General features: G+C 50.8%; 5 protein-coding genes across 5 annotated transcripts; all 5 read right to left on the reverse strand.

Moving 5' to 3' along the window:
* Positions 1 to 826: 826 nt before the first annotated feature.
* Positions 827 to 1310, reverse strand: LOC132334063 (feather beta keratin-like). The gene has a single exon (XM_059859808.1). It carries the CDS (start codon positions 1300 to 1302, stop codon positions 991 to 993), a length of 312 nt encoding a protein of 103 aa, XP_059715791.1. The 5' UTR covers positions 1303 to 1310; the 3' UTR covers positions 827 to 990.
* A 2884-nt stretch (positions 1311 to 4194) lies between these two features.
* LOC132334124 (feather beta keratin-like) lies at positions 4195 to 4888 on the reverse strand. The gene is made up of 2 exons (XM_059859945.1): positions 4768 to 4888; positions 4195 to 4587 (listed from the first exon to the last, which is right to left on the reverse strand). The coding sequence occupies exons 1-2, from the start codon at positions 4886 to 4888 to the stop codon at positions 4253 to 4255; spliced, it is 456 nt and encodes a 151-aa protein (XP_059715928.1). The 3' UTR covers positions 4195 to 4252.
* A 2402-nt stretch (positions 4889 to 7290) lies between these two features.
* LOC132334180 (feather beta keratin-like) lies at positions 7291 to 7602 on the reverse strand. The gene has a single exon (XM_059860076.1). The coding sequence runs from the start codon at positions 7600 to 7602 to the stop codon at positions 7291 to 7293; it is 312 nt and encodes a 103-aa protein (XP_059716059.1).
* Positions 7603 to 10364: 2762 nt separating this feature from the next.
* LOC132327740 (feather beta keratin-like) lies at positions 10365 to 10993 on the reverse strand. The gene is made up of 2 exons (XM_059847265.1): positions 10891 to 10993; positions 10365 to 10696 (listed from the first exon to the last, which is right to left on the reverse strand). The coding sequence occupies exons 1-2, from the start codon at positions 10991 to 10993 to the stop codon at positions 10365 to 10367; spliced, it is 435 nt and encodes a 144-aa protein (XP_059703248.1).
* A 2469-nt stretch (positions 10994 to 13462) lies between these two features.
* LOC132334245 (feather beta keratin-like) lies at positions 13463 to 14096 on the reverse strand. Its single transcript, XM_059860198.1, has 2 exons — positions 13976 to 14096; positions 13463 to 13797 (listed from the first exon to the last, which is right to left on the reverse strand). The coding sequence occupies exons 1-2, from the start codon at positions 14094 to 14096 to the stop codon at positions 13463 to 13465; spliced, it is 456 nt and encodes a 151-aa protein (XP_059716181.1).
* Positions 14097 to 18011: the final 3915 nt, after the last annotated feature.

Genomic DNA, 18011 nt, shown 5'->3' on the forward strand with positions numbered 1-18011 from the left:
CCCGTCTTCTCCGTAGAGCCATAGTCAGATCCCATGTGAGGTGGTGTGGACAGTTCTGGCCTTGATTGGTGAAAAAGCCCAAGGGAGTAGTGGACAAAGACCTGATGAGGGACAGCAGATACCTAAAGTGGCTGATAGATCTTTGCTAGATGAGAGTCTGAGATATCTGTGACTCAGAGGAGACAAGGCTGGTCAGGGGGCTGTCACCAGTGTGTGGGAGCTCAGCTGTTCTCAGCACTGCACACATGAAAGAATAGAAGGCACGTCCACAAGTGAAAATAAAGTGAATACACTAGGCAAAGGAAGGAAGAAATTTTCAGTGTGTATGGATGGTCTCATAGTGTAAGAGGCAATGGAGTCCCACTACTTGAAAGCCAAAAAATGAACTGGCCATAATCGTGGAAATCCTGCTCCTGCTAGGACCTACTTGAGGAAGGGGGATAGAAGCATTTTCACTCTTGAGTTCCTGCCCAAGTGGATGCTCTTGTTCCTCTGCTCACTGGGAGTTGCTGCTGTCCAAGAGTGTTGCTGTGAAGGGAATTTTTCAAGTGAATGCTGGTGTAGAGTGACTTTGGCAGAGCAGTGCCAAAGAGACAATTGTTGTGTCAACGCCTTTGGTAGATGAGGTGATGGCTTGTGTCATGTTCTGGAAGGTCTCCCCTCTCCCCTGATTCCCTTGTCAGTGATGGTTGTTCCCGGTGCGGACAGAATTGCTAAGAAATGTTCTTTGCTCTGTTTCCATCAACCATAATGGTTGAGTTCTGGCATTGCACAGGGTGAGGATGTGAGACCATTGGAATTCAAAGAAAACAGGAGGCAACTCAGGATGTGGTGCAAGAAAAATTTATTGAAGTGAAGGAATGGTGAGAAAGAAGAAGCTGAAGGAAGGTGTGAGGTAGGAGTAGAGAGGCCATCAGCCGAGGCACTTTGCTTGCAGGAGCTGTTGCCAGAGGCCAGAGCTGGTGGTGTCAGGGGTGGTGCTGAGGGCCCTTAGCAGATGTAGCCGCGTCTTCTGCCATAGCAGCCCAGGCCTCCCAGGCCGTAGCCAAAGCCACCAAAGCCAAATCCACCAGAGATGGGCTGTCCCTGGGCATTGAGTTCAGTGCCCAGAGCAGCGGAGGAGGTGGATCCGACGGCGGTGTTCTGGGGGAAGGAGGTCATGATGGGTCCTGGCAGGGTGACCTGCACAGGGGAAGGGTTGATGATGACGTGGGAATCCTGGCATTGCAGGGCACAGGGCTCGTTGCAGCTGTTGGCCAGCGGGGTGGGTCCGCAGGGACTGCAGCGGTTGTGACAGGCCATGGGTGTGGTGTGGAGGGTGCCTGGAAGAGAAGGGATCTCTTTAGACAGGGGTGTAAGGGTGCGAGGGGTAGTGATGCAGAAGGGGGAGGCAGTGTGGAAGCTGTTGTGGGTCTTTGTGAAGGCATCAGGGCTGCTGAGGCTAGGGCTGAGGGTGCTGGAAGAGAGGGGCCAGGAGTGCAGGAGCAGGAGGGTTGGGGCTTGAGACTCACCTTGTAGTCTGCAGGTGCAGGAGGAGAAGGCTTGAGGAGAAGTGTGTGCAGGAGAGAGGCTCTGGGCTGGCTTTTATGCTTGTTCTGGGTGGGTGGGACAGCCTTGTCCCATGGCCTTGGGGCAGTTTTCAGGTCATATTTCATGGTTGTCTCAGAGTGATGACTCCTGAGGTGGGGAGTGTTTTCTATCCCACAACTCTGCATTTTCATGTAAAACTTTTGAGTCTGTGCCCGTCTGATCTTGTCGGCAGCTTTTAAATGCAAGTATTAGAGACCAAAGTCTCTTGATGAGGATCTTTTTTCTTAAGGGCTGCAGACGTGACCGGAGCTTGGGACAGTGGAGTGTCAACAGTGAAGTCACCCTGTGTCCTGTATGCTGTACTTTGTTGGAGTTCTTTGGAAAGTGTCCTCATTCACCCACAGGCATGTCAGACTCATCTGGGCTTTGCAGCCCTTCTGGGGATGTCATTTGTCCCCCTCCATTCCATTCACTCCCTCCCTCTCCAACTGCCAACATTCTAAACCTGTCTGTATGCCAGGGCTTTTCTGCTCGATATGGGTGAACAATCCCTGTGACGCCTCCCTTCCTGTCCAGTGTTATCTGTAGGTTCATCCATAGCGCTGATCTCCACTGGGCCCAGCAAGGTCCGACTGTGGGATCCCATTGCTGGGCTCTGAGTGAAACATGGAAACCAAAACTGGTGAAAGAGAAGATGTGAGATGCAGTTGAAGGAACTGTGGACATTTATTTTGAGAGGACACGTGTTGACCGTATTACACTCTAGAGGTACTTGAATGGAAGTTGTGGCATTGTTTTTGTCTAGCACACAGTTCTAGTTGTTGATGTGAGGAATTCTTTCCTTCCCACAATCCTTCATTCTAATGATCTTCTCTTGAGGCCGTGTTCATGTGACCTTGGTTTAAGCTTTTAAGTGTGTGGATATTTGGGATAGTTTTCTTGGAAGATGTGTGTCCAAGAAAGAAAATATACAACAAAAGCCTAAGAAAAATGTGGGTGTCATGAGTGAGGTCATTTGATGGCACTTTTGTGCTTTATTTTGTGAGTGTGTTATGAAGAGGGGCCCCATTCCACTGCAGCTGTGTCAGGCTGGTTTGGGCTTTGCAGCTGTGCCGTGCACGAGGAGCTGCCCCTTCCATTGTGGTCTTTCCTCCTTTAAAGTGTGAGTATTTGAGACCAAAGGCTGGTGTGGATGGTGTCTGTCAAAGACGATGCAAGACTTGACCAAAGTTTTGAGAGCTGGGGTGTCATCAGTGAGGTCACCGTGTAGAACTCATGGTTTTGGGTTTTTGTGTGTGTTTGTTGTGAGGAGGGACCCCAAAGTATCCCATGTCAGTGAGGCTGGTCTGGGCTTTTCATCTGTGCCAGGTTGAGCAGCTGGACTCTTCCATTCCTTGTCAACAGCTGGAGAGGTGCCCCGTCAGCCAGCTGGCAGATGTTGGTGTGTCTGAGGTACCACTTGGCTGTTCCACCGGTCAGAAAGACCTAAAGACTAAAGGTTTAAAGGAATCTCCCAAAGTTCAACCAAGGGAAATGTGAAGTTGTGCATCTGGACAGGAATGGCCCTGGGGCCTGCATAATCCTGTGAGCTGAGACTGTGAAAAGTGGCTTTTGTGAGCAGGACCCTGTGGTGCTGATGGAGAACAGAGTGATCAGCAGGGCACAGTGGGGAATTACTTCAGTGGGGTGGTATTTGTGTCTAATACATATTTCGGAAAACTGTTGCCATGAAGTTGTGAGAGGAGGCCCTTGCTCTCTTTAGAGCACTGGTGGGATCCTGTGTGGGTGGTGCCGATATTTCTGTCCTCCAGAGGTGAAGAAGCGCAAGTGGGTAGTGGACAAAGACCTGTTGAGGGCCACAAGATACTTAAGGGCCCGGTGGATCCTTGCTAGAAAAGAGACTGAGAGAGCTGGCACTCTGAGGAGACAAGGCTGGGCAGGGATGTGTCACCAGTGTGTGGGAGCCCAGCTGTTCTCAGCCCTGTACACATAAAAGGAAAGAAGGCATGTGCACAAGTGAAAATAGATGGAATTCCTTGGGCCAAGGAAGTAAGGATTTTTCAGTGTGTGTGGATGGTCCCAGAGTGTAAGAGACAATGGAGTCCCTCTTCTTGGAGGTCCAAATCTGAACTGGCCATAATCGTGGAAATCCAGCTCCTTCTAGAGCTGCTTGAGCAGAGGGGATGGAATCACTTGCTCTCTGGCCTTCTTGCCCAAGGGCATGATGGTATTTCCCCATTCACTGGGTGGACTCAAAAAGTCTGATGGGAAGAGAAATTTTCAAGTATATGCAGGCATACAGTGACTTTGTCAGAGCAGTGCCCAGGAGAGAATTGTGTCAAAGCTTTTAGTAGATGAGGTGATGGCTTGTGTCATGTTCTGGAAGGTCTCCCCTTTCCCCTGATTGCCTTGTCAGTGTTGGTTGTTCCTGGTGGGGACATCCTTGCCAAGAAATGTTCTTTGCTCTGTTTTCATCAATCATAATGGTTGAGTGCTGGCATTGCACAGGGTGAGGATGTGAGACCATTGGAATTCAAAAAGAACAGGAGGCAACTCAGGTTGTAATGCAAGAAAAATTTATTGAAGTGAAGAAATGTGAGAAAGTAGAAGTTGAAGGAAGGTGTGAGGTAGGAGTAGACAGGCCATCAGCCGAGGTGCTTTGCTTGCAGGAGCTGTTGCCAGAGGCCAGAGCTGGTGGTGTCAGGGGTGGTGCTGAGGGTCCTTAGCAGATGTAGCCGCCCCTTCTGCCATAGCAGCCCAGGCCTCCCAGGCCATAGCCAAAGCCACCAAAGCCAAATCCACCAGAGATGGGCTGTCCCTGGGCATTGAGTTCAGTGCCCAGAGCAGCGGAGGAGGTGGATCCGACGGCGGTGTTCTGGGGGAAGGAGGTCATGATGGGTCCTGGCAGGGTGACCTGCACAGGGGAAGGGTTGATGATGACGTGGGAATCCTGGCATTGCAGGGCACAGGGCTCGTTGCAGCTGTTGGCCAGCGGAGTGGGTCCGCAGGGACTGCAGCGGTTGTAGCAGGCCATGGGTGTGGTGTGGAGGGTGCCTGGAAGAGAGAGGGGGGTGAGGAAGGGTAGGAGGGTGTGGTGGTGAGAGAGCGGTGAGGGAGTGTGGAGGGTGTTGTGAGGCTTTGGGGAGGCGTAAGGGCTGGTGAGGCTTTGGCCAAGCATGCTGGAAGAGGGAGCTAGGGGTGCCAGGACAGAATGATCAGGGCTCGACTCTCACCTTGTTGTCTGCCGGTGCAGGAGGAGAAGACTTGAGGAGAAGTGTGTGCGGGAGAGAGGCTCTGGGCCGGCTTTTATGCTGGTTCTGGAGGGGTGGGACAGCCTTGTCCCATGGCCTTGGGGCATTTTGCAGGCCACTGTTCCTGGTTGTCTCAGTGTGATGACTCCTGAGGTGGGGAGTGTTTTCTATCCCACAACTGTGCTGTGTCATGTTCTGCTTTTAAGTCCATCTTCCTCTGACCTTGTCGGCAGATTTTAACTGCAGGTATTAGAGAACAAAGTCTGTTGATGGAGATGTTTTTTGTGGAGGGGTGTGGACGTGACCTGAGCTTTGGACAGTGGGGTGTCAACAGTGAAGCCACTCCATGGCCCTGCTGTGCTGTGGTTTGTGGGTGTCTTGTGGGGAGGTCCTCATTGCCCCATGGCCACATCAGGCTCATCTGGGATTTGCAGCTCTTCTGACAGTGACTGGTGTCCATTTCCATGTCATTCTCTTCCTCCCTGTCCCATTGTCAACATTCTACACCTGTTTATATGTCAGGCCTTTCCTGGGGCATGTGGGAAAACAATCCATGTGATTTGGGAACTCTTGTCAGGTCCATGAATGTCTTGGCTTTTATTCGTCCATCGCAGACGTCTCAGCAGACCTTGGCTAGGTCATACTTTGGGGGCCCATTGCTGAGCTCTGAGTGACACCTAGAAAGGAAAACTGTTGAAGGATAAGAAGGTGATGTCTGTGGAGCTCTTGATGGACTTGGATACATTCAATTTTCAGAACAAATGTGTTGACATTTTTTCTCTCTAAAGGTACATGAATGTAAATCATATCTTCAGTTTTACCTGTCCCAGCCTGTCTTGTTATGCACTGGAGACTGTTTTCCTTTCTGCAACCCTCAAATTCTATGTCCTGCTCCTGTGCTTGCGTCCATCTGATATTGGCAGCAGGTTTAAAGTGAGAGTTGGTATTTGGGAGGATTGGCTTGGAAGGTGCGTTTCAGAAAAAGCAAAATAAACCACAAATGCCTAGGAAAATTGTGGTGCAGTCATTGAGGTCAACCCATGGGACAGGTGTGCTTTGGTTTGTGGCTGCATTTGAGGGAGGGATCCCATTCCTCTACAGCCCTGTGAGGCTGTGCTGCGCTTTGGTGGCTGTGCCAGGCTTTAGGACCTGCCCCTTCCAGTGCATTTACTCCCGCCCACCTTGCCCCTGATTTCAATGGAGCTTGTTCCTGCAGACAGGGATGGGACAGTTTTTCCCCTACAGAGCGTTTCCAAATTCAGCTGGTAGAAGGTGATTAACAGACATTAGATTTGATTATGGATGACAAAATCCTGTCTTAGTGACCTGTGAGTTACCTACAGAAAAAGAGAATCTTACTGTGGATTCTGAGAGAGCCATGGCTGGTATTGACCTCAACCTCTCAGCAATGTCTTTGGCTCTGTGTCCTTCCTCATCATCCCAGACTATGCAAGGATGTAGAGGTGGTGTAAAGGTGGTCCAATGAGGTGGACTGATCTATTTATATAGTATTGAAACAACATGACCTGTAGCCTTGTGATCCAATTGTCAAGCTGGAGTCAAACATCAAATGAAGTTATTCAAGAGTCATATCCATGAAGCCCCAGCAGTGTTACACATCCTCAAAAATGGCGTGGTCACTGTGAGCCATTCTGGAGTCCCCAGGGGAGGAGGCCCACAGAATAAGTAAAACAAGGCCACTTCAGGGCTGCCCATATATTTAGAGGGTTGGAGGATTTTTCAGAGAGGATTGAGAGAGCTGGGACATCCAGGAGACAAGGCTGGATTGGGGCTTGTTACAAGTCAGCAAGGGCACAAGTGAAAACAGATGGAATTCCATGGGCAGAGCAGACAAGCCTTTTTTAGGTTGAGGATGGTGACAGAGTGGAAGAGGTGGAGGGGTTTCTCTGTCTGGGGAGATGAAAACCTGTATTGTCCATGGTTCTGGAAATCCTTCTCTGGGTAGCCTTCCTTGAGCAGAGAGGATGGAAGCCCTTGCAGCACTTCCAGAGTTTCTCTGACAGCTGATATTATTGTGATTGTTGGGGTGCTTTGAGTTCTGATGGGAGGAGATGTTGTGGTGGGAATGCTGGCATGGAGAGGCTTTTCCAGAGCAATGAGCAGGAGATCATTGTTATGTCAAAGCCTTATGTATGGGAGAAGGTGTGATTTTGTCATGTTCTGGAAGGTCACCATTCAACCCAGCTTGCTGTTCCAGTCTTGGTTATTACTGGTGGGGTTCTGCTTATTTTGGAAGGTGTTGTGGCCCTTTGCCACCTGCCCCATGGGTAAAGGTATGAGGGTTTTGGACTTGGAAAAGAAGAGGAGACATGTGAGGCTTTGATGCAGGAAAACTTTATTGCTGCAGAAGAATTAAAAGGCAAGGGAGAGAACTTGCAGAGATCCAGGGTGAGGTGAATGTAGAGAGACCATCAGCCAAGGTGCTTTGCTTGCAGGAGCTGTTGCCAGAGGCCAGAGCGGGTGGTGTCAGGGATAGTGCTGAGGGTCCTTAGCAGATGTAGCCGCCCCTCCTGCCATAGCAGCCCAGGCCTCCCAGGCCGTAGCCAAAGCCACCAAAGCCAAATCCACCAGAGATGGGCTGTCCCTGGGCATTGAGTTCAGTGCCCAGAGCAGCGGAGGAGGTGGATCCGACGGCGGTGTTCTGGGGGAAGGAGGTCATGATGGGTCCTGGCAGGGTGACCAGCACAGGGGAAGGGTTGATGATGACGCGGGAATCCTGGCATTGCAGGGCACAGGGCTCGTTGCAGCTGTTGGCCAGCGGGGTGGGTCCGCAGGGACTGCAGCGGTTGTGACAGGCCATGGGTGTGGGTCCTGAAAGAGAGGGGAGTGAGGCAGAATAGAGGTGCAGAGGTTCAAGGGGTGAAGGGTCAGCAGGATGCTAAGGGAGTGTAGAGGCAGTTGTGGGGCTCTGGGCAGGTGGGAGGGCTGCTGAGGCTTTGGCCGAGCATGCTGCAAGAGTGTAGCCAGGGATGCAGGAGCAGGAGGGTTGGGGCTTGAGACTCACCTGGTTTTGGGCAGGAGCAGCAGGAGGAGGTGTCAGAAGTGTGTGAGGGAGAGAAGCTCTGGGCTGGCTTTTATGCTGGTCCTGGAGGAGCGGGACAGCCTTTTCCCATGGCCTTGGGACATTTTGCAGGCTGCATCTTATTGCTGACCCAGCCTGGTGAGTCCTGAGTTGGGGAATGTTTTCCTTCCTGCATTTCTGCAGTGCCATGTCCAGTCCTTTAGTCCATGTCAATCTGACCTCGGCGGCAGCTTTTAAATGTTAGTAATAAAGCCCAAAGTTTAGTGATGATGTTGTTTTTCAGGGAGGGCTGACAACATGACCAAAGCTTTGGGCAGTGAGGTGTCATCTGTGAAGTCACTCCACAGCACTGGTACTCTGTGGTTTGTGGCTGTGTTGTGAAGACAGGCCACGTTCCTTCCCAGCTCTTTTAGGATGGTCTGGGATTTGCAGGTGTACTTGAGAAGACATTTCTGGATCTTTCATCATGTTCTCGCCTTCCCTACTTTTGCTCCATGTCTGTGGGCCTGTCTCTATGCCTTTCCTTTCCTCTTGGAGATGGGAAAGTGCTCCCTTGTGGTTTAGGGATGCCTCCCCTGCTCCCCAAAGTCTTGTGTTGGTTCATCCATAGAGTTCATCTTACCTGGGCCCAGGAAAGTCCTGCAGTGGGGTCACAGACCTGGGCTCTTATACAAGGGAAAGGAAAGTGGTGACAGATAAGGAGAACAAGACACATGAGAAGCAGGTGAAGTAACTGTGGCTGTTCAATTTTTAGAAGAAGGTTGATCCTTTTGCTTTCTGGAGTTACCTGAAAGGAAATAATTTGACATTAGTCTTGTCTTACTTTTATCCAGCCATAGGAGAAAAGCGAATGGAGTTAAGTTGCCCCAGGGCAGATTGTGCTTGGAGGTTTGAATTTCCAGCCCTGTACATTACTGCCCAGAACAGTGGTTTAGTCACCATTTCTGGAGGAATTTAGAAGCCATGGATATTTGGACTTTGGGGATGTTTCATGGTGGCCTTAGAAGTGATTGAGGAACAGTTGGTCTTGATGCCATTTTACATTTTGGTCTTCTACAAATGAATCATTTCTGAGCTTGGTGGCATTCTCAGATTTGTTTAACAGTTGGGCTGCATGTCAAGCATCTCTTCCAGCTGAAGGGATTCCATGGGTGTTTGGGGCAGCTGTGCAAGGGAGGAGTGGGTAGATGGGAGCAGCAGCAGGTGAGGGGTGAGCCAGGCCTTTGGGGTCTTGTGTTGTTGCAAGTGCTGGTGGGTGAGGGCAGTTCTCTTGGAGGATTTCCCTTGTGGAAATGGTGCTTGGCTGAGCTGTGTGTGTGCCCTGTTCCAGTGACTCAGCTTGGGCATGAGGAGAGAGCTGTGGCTGCTGTTGGTGTAAACCCTACTGTGAAACCTTTGATGATCCTTCCCATTCTACACTATCAGAAAATCCAAACAAGCCCAGGTTGCCTGAGAGTGCAGTGAGTGGGCTGAGAGTGGCTGAGATGCTGGCCCAGAGGGTGGTGATTGGTGGCATGAAATCCAGATGGAGTACAGGTCTCAAGGGATGTATGTTAAGAGTTGTATCCATGAAGCCAAGTGTGCTCGAGATGCTCAGCAATGATGGGGACAGTGCGACTGTGAAAGGAGACCAGTGGAGGACCAGGAAGATCCTGAAAGGGCTGCAGAATCTCTCCTAGAGGAGAGCCTGAGAGAGCTGGGATTCCCAGGAGACAAGGATGGATGGGAGGTTGTCAGGAGTGTGTGTTAATCGCTGATGGCAAGAAATGAGAACCAGGGAGCCCGGTTGTTCTCAGCAATGAAGGGACCGGGGGAAGGGCGCAAATAAAAATGGATGCAATTCTATGGGCAAAGAAGGGAAGAAGTTTTCATTGTGAGAGTGGTTGGAAAGTGGAAGAGGTGATGGGGTCTGTCCTGGGAGATCCAATAGCACAACTGTCCATTGGGCTGGAAATCTGGCTCTTGCTGACTCTGCTTGATCGGTGGAGTGGAAGCACTTGCATGCTAGAGTTTGTGCCCAAGTGAATGATATTATTTCTTTTATTTTGTGGTGAGGATTCAAGAGTCTTGCTGGGAAGAGATTTTGTCAAGTATCTGCTGGCATGAAGTGATGTTTCCTGTTTTATGTCCAGGAGAAGATTTGGTCAAATACTTGTTGTATCAGGGAGTGTGCTTGTGTCGTAAAGGAGGTGTCCCCCCCAGTCCCTGCTTCCCATAACAGTCTTGGTGCTTCTTGGTGGCGAGCTATTTGCTAAGAAAGGTTTTGTGCCCTTTTTCCATCCATGCCGATGACCTGTTCATTCCTAGAAATGTGCCGGGTGAGGGTGTGAGAGCATTGGAATTCAAAAAGGAGCAGAGTAGTCTCAGGCCTTGATGCAAGACAAGTTTATTGTGGGCAAAGGATTGAAAAGACAAAAGAAAAAGTGGAAGGGATCATGTGACGTTCAAGTAGGGCAAACACCAGCAGCCGAAGTGCTTTGCTTGCAGGAGCCATTGCCAGAGTATCACTTCTGCTGTGTCAGGGGTGGTGCTGAGCGCCCTTAGCAGATGTAGCCGCCCCTTCTGCCATAGCAGCCCAGGCCTCCCAGGCCGTAGCCAAAGCCACCAAAGCCAAATCCACCAGAGATGGGCTGTCCCTGGGCATTGAGCTCAGTGCCCAGAGCAGCGGAGGAGGTGGATCCGACGGCGGTGTTCTGGGGGAAGGAGGTCATGATGGGTCCTGGCAGGGTGACCAGCACAGGGGAAGGGTTGATGATGACGTGGGAATCCTGGCATTGCAGGGCACAGGGCTCGTTGCAGCTGTTGGCCAGCGGGGTGGGTCCGCAGGGGCGGCAGAGGCTGTTGCAGGCCATGGGTGTGGTGTGGAGGGTGCCTGGAAGAGAAGGGATCTCATTAGACAGGGGTGTAGGGGTGCGAGGGGCAGTGATGCAAAAGGTTGAGGGAGTGGGGAGGGTGTTGTGGGGCTTTGGGGAGGTGTGAGGGCTGCTGATGCTCTTGCTGAGCTTGCTGGAAAGGAGAGAGGGGCCAGGGGTGCTGGAGAAGGAGAGTCAGGGGCTAGAGGCTCACCTGGTGGCAGCAGCAGGAGGAGGAGGCTTGAGGAGAAGTGTGTGAGGGAGAGAGGCTCTGGACCGGCTTTTATGCTGGTTCTGGGTGGGTAGGACAGCCTCATCCCTTGGCCTTGGGGCATTTTACTGGCCAGAGTTGCTGGTTGTCTCAGAGTGGTTAGTCCCGATGTGGGGATTGTTTTTCATCGTGCAAGTCTGCAGTGTCCTGTCCTACTTTGGAGGACGTGTTCATCTTACCTTGGCGGCAGCTTTTAAATGCAGGTGTTAGAAACCAAGGGCGGTTGATGATGATGTTTTCTGTGGAGGGCTGTGAACGTGAGCTTTGGACAGTGGAGTGTCAACAGTGAAGTCACCCAATGGCCCTGGTGTGCTGTGATTTGTGGGTGTCTTGTGGAGAGGGTCCTCATTCCCCCTGAATCACGTCAGGCTCATTTGGGCTTTGCTGCTCTGCTGGGGATGATGGATGTGCCCTTGCATCACATTCTCTCCCTCCCTGTCCTGTTGTCAACACTCAAAACCTCTCTATATGTCAGGACTTTCTTGCTGGAGATGGGAAAGCAGTCCCTGTGATTTGGGGAGTCTTGTCATTCCCTGTAATGACTTGGGTTTTATTCGTCTATAGCACTTGTCTCAGCTGGCCCCAGCTAGGCCGTACTGTGAGGTCGCATTGCTGGGCTCTGAGTGACACCTAGAAAGGAAAGCTGGTGAAGGATAAGGAGATGATGTCTGTGGAGCACTTGAAGGATTTGGATGCGTTCAATTTTCAGAACAGAAGTGTTGACTTTTTTACTCTCTCACTGTACCTGAATGTAAATAATGACGTCAGTTTTACCTGGCCCATGAGTTGGGTACTGTTTTCCTTCCTGCAACTCTACAATTCCACCTCCTGCTCTTGTGACCGTGTCAATGTGACCTTGGCAGCAGCCGTAAAGTGAGAGTTGGTATTTGGGAGGATTTGCTTGGGAGGTGTGTGTCAGAGAAACCAAAATAAACCACAAATGCCTAGGAAAATTGGGATGTCATCCATGAGTTCAACCCATGGGACAGGTGTGCTTTGGTTTGTGGTTGCATTTGAGAGAGGGACACGATTCCTTTACAGTCCTGTCAGGTTCCTCTGGACTTTTTGCCGGGCATTTGGACCTGTCCCTTTCAGTGCATTTACTCCCTCCCACCTTGCCCCTGGATTTCCAGGGACCTTGTTCTTGCACACAAGGAAGGAGTGTTTTCCCTTCCAAAGCATTGCGAAGTGCAGGTCATGCAAGGTGATGTGGAGCAGTTAGAGTTGATTTAGGATTGCAAAATCCATGTCTTAGTGGTCTCTGAGTTACCTACCCAAAAAAAAAAAACTGTAATGTGGGTGATGAGGGAGCCATGGCTGGTGTTTGCCTTCCTCCTGTTAGCAATATCTTTGGCACTGTTTCTCATCTTCATCATCCCAGACTATGCAAGGGTGTACAGCTGGTGTAAAGAGTCAGTGAGGTGGACTGATCTATTCATATAATATTGAAACAAGATGACCGGGAGCCTTGTGATGCAAAGTCAAGCTGGAGTCAAAGCTCAAATGAAGTAGCTCAAGAGTCATAACCATGCAGGCAACACTCTTCAACGTCCTCAAAAATGATGCGAGATGGTGTGAGCAGTTCTGAGGTCCCCAGGGGAGGTGGCCCATAGACTTGGTGAAACAAGGCCAGTTGAGGACCATTGAGAGATTCAGTGTCTGGAGGATTTTTCAGAGAGGACTGAGAGAGCTGGGACTTCCAGAAGACAAGGCTAGACGTGGGGTTATTACCAGTGTGTGTAAATCCCTAATGGCAGGGAATGAAGGCGAGGGATCACATCTGTTCTCAGTGCTGCACATGCAAAGGAAAAGTTGGCAAGGGCACAAGTGAAAACAGATGAAATTCTATGGGCAGAGCAGACAAGCCTTTTTCCATGTGACTTTGGTCACAGAGTGGAAGAGGTGCAGGAATCTTGGTGTCTAGGGAGGTCAAAACCTGAACTGTTCATGGTTCTGAAAATCCTTCTCTGGGTAGCCTTCCTTGACCCGCGGGGTTCGAAGCCCTTGCAGCACTTCCTGAGTTTCTCTGAGGGTGGATGATATTGTGGTTGTTTGTGTGGTTTGAGAGTTCTGATGGGAGGAGATATTGTCAAGGGAATGCCGGCATGGAGAGGCTTGTCCAGTGCAATGAGTAGGAGAGCATTGTTGTGTCAAAGCCTTTGGTATGGCAGGTGATATGTTTTTGTCATGTTCTTGATGATCCCCATTCAACCCAGCTTCCTGTGTCAGTCTTGGTTAGTACTGGTGTGGTTCTAGTTGTTTAGGAAGGTGTTGTGTCCCTTTGCAATCCACCATGGGTGAGGGTGCGAGAGCGTTGGGATACATAAAAGAAGAGATGTGTGAGACATGGAGGCAGGAAATCTTTGTTGAGGCAAAAGAATTAAAGGCAAGGAAAAGAACTTGAAGGGATCCAGGTTGAGGTGCAAGTAGGACAAGTATGAGCCAAGGTGCTTTGCTTGCAGGAGCTGTTGCCAGAGGCCAGAGCTGGAGGTGTCAGGGGTGGTGCTGAGGGCCCTTAGCAGATGTAGCCGCCCCTCCTGCCATAGCAGCCCAGGCCTCCCAGGCCGTAGCCAAAGCCACCAAAGCCAAATCCACCAGAGATGGGCTGTCCCTGGGCATTGAGCTCAGTGCCCAGAGCAGCGGAGGAGGTGGATCCGACGGCGGTGTTCTGGGGGAAGGAGGTCATGATGGGTCCTGGCAGGGTGACCAGCACAGGGGAAGGCTGGATAAGAACTCGGGAATCCTGGCATTGCAGGGCACAGGGCTCGTTGCAGCTGTTGGCCAGCGGGGTGGGTCCGCAGGGACGGCAGAGGCTGTTGCAGGCCATGGTTGTGGTGTGGAGGGTGCCTGGAAGAGAGAAGGGTGAGGCAGGGTGGGGGGGTGTGGTGGTGAGAGAGCGGTGAGGGAGTGTGGAGGGTGTTGTGGGGCTTTGGGGAGGCGTGAGGGCTGCTGAGGCTTTGGGCAAGCATGCTGGAAGAGGGGGCTAGGGGTGCCAGGACAGAATGATCAGGGCTCGAGTCTCACCTTGTAGTCTGCAGGTGCAGGAGGAGAAGACTTGAGGAGAAGTGTGTGCGGGAGAGAGGCTCTGGGCCTGCTTTTATGCTTGTTCTGGGTGGGTGGGACAGCCTTGTCCCATGGCCTTGGGGCATTTTGCAGGCCACAGTTCCTGGTTGTCTCAGAGTGGTGAGTCCTGAGGTGGGGAGTGTTGTCCATCCCACAGCTGTGCTGTGTCATGTTCTGCTTTTAAGTCCATCTTCCTCTGACCTTGTCGGCAGATTTTAAGTGCAGGTATTAGAGACCAAAGTCTGTTGATGGAGATGTTTTTTGTGGAGGGGTGTGGACGTGACCTGAGCTTTGGACAGTGGGGTGTCAACAGTGAAGCCACTCCATGGCCCTGCTGTGCTGTGGTTTGTGGGTGTCTTGTGGGGAGGTCCTCATTGCCCCATGGCCACATCAGGCTCATCTGGGATTTGCAGTCTTCTGACAGTGACTGGTGTCCATTTCCATGTCATTCTCTTCCTCCCTGTCCCATTGTCAACATTCTACACCTGTTTATATGTCAGGCCTTTCCTGGGGCATGTGGGAAAACAATCCATGTGATTTGGGAACTCTTGTCAGGTCCATGAATGTCTTGGCTTTTATTCGTCCATCGCAGACGTCTCAGCAGACCTTGGCTAGGTCATACTTTGGGGGCCCATTGCTGAGCTCTGAGTGACACCTAGAAAGGAAAACTGTTGAAGGATAAGAAGGTGATGTCTGTGGAGCTCTTGATGGACTTGGATACATTCAATTTTCAGAACAAATGTGTTGACATTTTTTCTCTCTAAAGGTACATGAATGTAAATCATATCTTCAGTTTTACCTGTCCCAGCCTGACAAGTTATGCACTGGAGACTGTTTTCCTTTCTGCAACCCTCAAATTCTATGTCCTGCTCCTGTGCTTGCGTCCATCTGATATTGGCAGCCGGTTTAAAGTGAGAGTTGGTATTTGGGAGGATTGGCTTGGAAGGTGCGTTTCAGAAAAAGCCAAATAAACCACAAATGCCTAGGAAAATTGGGGTGCAGTCGTTGAGGTCAACCCATGGGACAGGTGTGCTTTGGTTTGTGGCTGCATTTGAGGGAGGGATCCCATTCCTCTACAGCCCTGTGAGGCTGTGCTGGGCTTTGGTGGCTGTGCCAGGCTTTAGGACCTGCCCCTTCCAGTGCATTTACTCCCGCCCACCTTGCCCCTGGATTTCAATGGAGCTTGTTCCTGCCGACAGGGATGGGACAATTTTTCCCCTACAGAGCGTTTCCAAGTTCAGCTGGTAGAAGGTGATTAACAGACATTAGATTTGATTATGGATGACAAAATCCTGTCTTAGTGACCTGTGAGTTACCTACAGAAAAAGAGAATCTTACTGTGGATTCTGAGAGAGCCATGGCTGGTATTGACCTCAACCTCTTAGCAATGTCTTTGGCTCTGTGTCCTTCCTCATCATCCCAGACTATGCAAGGATGTAGAAGTGGTGTAAAGGCTCAGTGAGGTGGACTGATCTATTTATATATTACTTGACCTGGAACCTTGTGATCCAATTATCAGGCTGTAGTCAAACTTCACATGAAGTTACTCAAGAATTGTATACGTGAGGCCCCAGCAGTGTTCAACATCCTCAAAAATGGCGTGGTCACTGTGAGTGATTCTGGGGTCCGCAGGAGAGGAGGCCCACAGACTTAGTGAAACAAGGCCAGTTCAGGACTGCCAAGGTATTTGAAAGGGTTGGAAGGATTTTTCAGAGAGGACTGAGAGAGCTGGGACATTCAGGAGACAAGGCTGGATTGGGGCTTGTTACAAGTCAGCAATGGCCCAAGTGAAAACAGATGGAATTCCATGGGCAGAGCAGACAAGCCTTTATTAGTTGAGAACGGTCACAGAGTGGAAGAGGTGCAGGCGTTTCTCTGTCCAGTGGGATGAAAACCGGAAATGTCCATGGTTCTGGAAATCCTTCTCTGGATAGCTTTCCTTGAGCAGAGGGGATGGAAGCACTCACAACACTACCTGAGTTTCTCTGAGAGTGGATGATATTGTGATTGTTTGTGTATTTTTGGGAGTTTAGATGGGAGGAGATCTTGTGAAGGGTATGCTGGCATGGAGAGGCTTTGCAAAAGCTTTGAGCAGGAGAGCATTGGTGTGTCAAAGCCTTTGGTATGACTATAGGTGGAATTTTGTCATATTCTGGAAGGTCACCATTCAACCCAGCTTCCTGTGTCAGTCCTGGTTGTTACTGTTGGGGTTCTACTTGTTTAGGAAGATGTTGTGCCCCTTTGCCATCCAGCCCATGGGTGAGGCTTTGAGAATTTGGAATTCAAATGAAGAAGAGACATTTGAGGCTTTGATGCAGGAATACTTTATTGGGGCAAAGGAATTAAAAGGCAAGAGAAAGAACTTGAAGGGATCCGGAGTCAAGCGCATTCAGGGCAGACATCAGCCAAGGTGCTTTGCTTGCAGGAGCTGTTGCCAGGTGCCAGAGCTGGTGGATTCAAGGGTGGTGCTGAGGGCCCTTAGCAGATGTAGCCACCCCTTCTGCCATAGCATCCCGGGCCTCCCAGGCCGTAGCCAAAGCCACCAAAGCCAAATCCACCAGAGATGGGCTGTCCCTGGGCATTGAGCTCAGTGCCCAGAGCAGCGGAGGAGGTGGATCCGACGGCGGTGTTCTGGGGGAAGGAGGTCATGATGGGTCCTGGCAGGGTGACCTGCACAGGGGAAGGGTTGATGATGACGTGGGAATCCTGGCATTGCAGGGCACAGGGCTGGTTGCAGCTGTTGGCCAGCGGGGTGGGTCTGCAGGGACGGCAGAGGCTGTTGCAGGCCATGGGTGTGGTATGGAGGGTGCCTGGAAGAGAACGGGATGGTAAGGCAGAGTAGAGTTTTGGGGGTTCAAGGGGTGAAGTCTCAGCAGGGTGAGGGAGTGTGAAAGCAGTTGTTTGTCTGTGGGGAGGTGTGAGGGCTGCTGAGGCTGAGGGTGAGCATGTTGTAAGAGGGGCCAGGGATGCAGGAGCTGTAGCGTCAGGGGCTTGAGGCTCACCTGGTTGTCGGCAGGAGCAGGAAGAGAAGGCTTGAGGAGAAGTTTGTGAGGGAGAGAGGCTCTGGTCCTCTTTTTATGCTGGTTCTGAGTGAGTGGACAGACTTGTCCCTTGGCCTTGGGGCATTTTGCAGGCCACAGTTCCTGGTTGTCTCATTGTGGTGAGTCCTGAGGTCTGAAGTGTTTTCCATCCCACAACTCTGCATTGTCATGTTCTACTTTTGAGTCTGTGTCCATCTGACTTTGGCAGCAGATTTTAACTGCGAGAATTAGAGACTAAAGGCAGTTGATGATGATGCTTTTTTTCAGAGGGCTGTGGGTGTGACGAGAGCTTTGGACTGTGGGGTGTCAACAATGAAGTCACGCCTTGGCCCTGGTGTGCTGTGGTTTGTGGGTGTCTTCAGGAGAGGGTCCTCATTCCCCCACGGGCATGGCAGACTCATCTGGGATTTGCAGCTCTTCTGGGGAGGACGTAAGTTCCTTTCGGTCACCTTTTCTCCCTCCCTGTCCCATTGCCAACGTTGTAAATCTGTCTATAAGCCAGGTACTTCCTACTGGTTTTTGGAGAGCAATCCCTGTGACACCTCCCCTGCAGTCCAATGTGTTGTGTTGGTACATCCGTAGCGCTCGTCTCTACTGGGCCCAGCAAGATCACACTCTGGGGTGCCATTGCTGGGCTGTGTGTGAAACCCAGAAAAGAAAACTGGTGCAGGAGAAGTAGACTTGAGGAGCAGTTGAAGGAACTGTGGACGTTTATTTTTCAAGGGCAAGGGTTGACCTTATTACACTCTAGAGGTCCTTAAACAGAATTTGTATCATGTTTTTCTGGCATGGACTTCTTAGTGTTGATGTGGGGAGTGTTTTCCTTCCCACAATCCTTCATTCTAATGATCTTCTCTTGAGGCCGTGTCCATGGGACCTTGGTGTCAGCTTTAGGTATGTGGATATTTGGGATGGTTTTCTTGGAAGATGTGTGTCTGAGAAACCAGAATATACATCAAA

The sequence above is a fragment of the Haemorhous mexicanus genome, chromosome 1, assembly GCF_027477595.1.
Source record: "Haemorhous mexicanus isolate bHaeMex1 chromosome 1, bHaeMex1.pri, whole genome shotgun sequence".
Lineage (NCBI taxonomy): Eukaryota > Metazoa > Chordata > Aves > Passeriformes > Fringillidae > Haemorhous > Haemorhous mexicanus.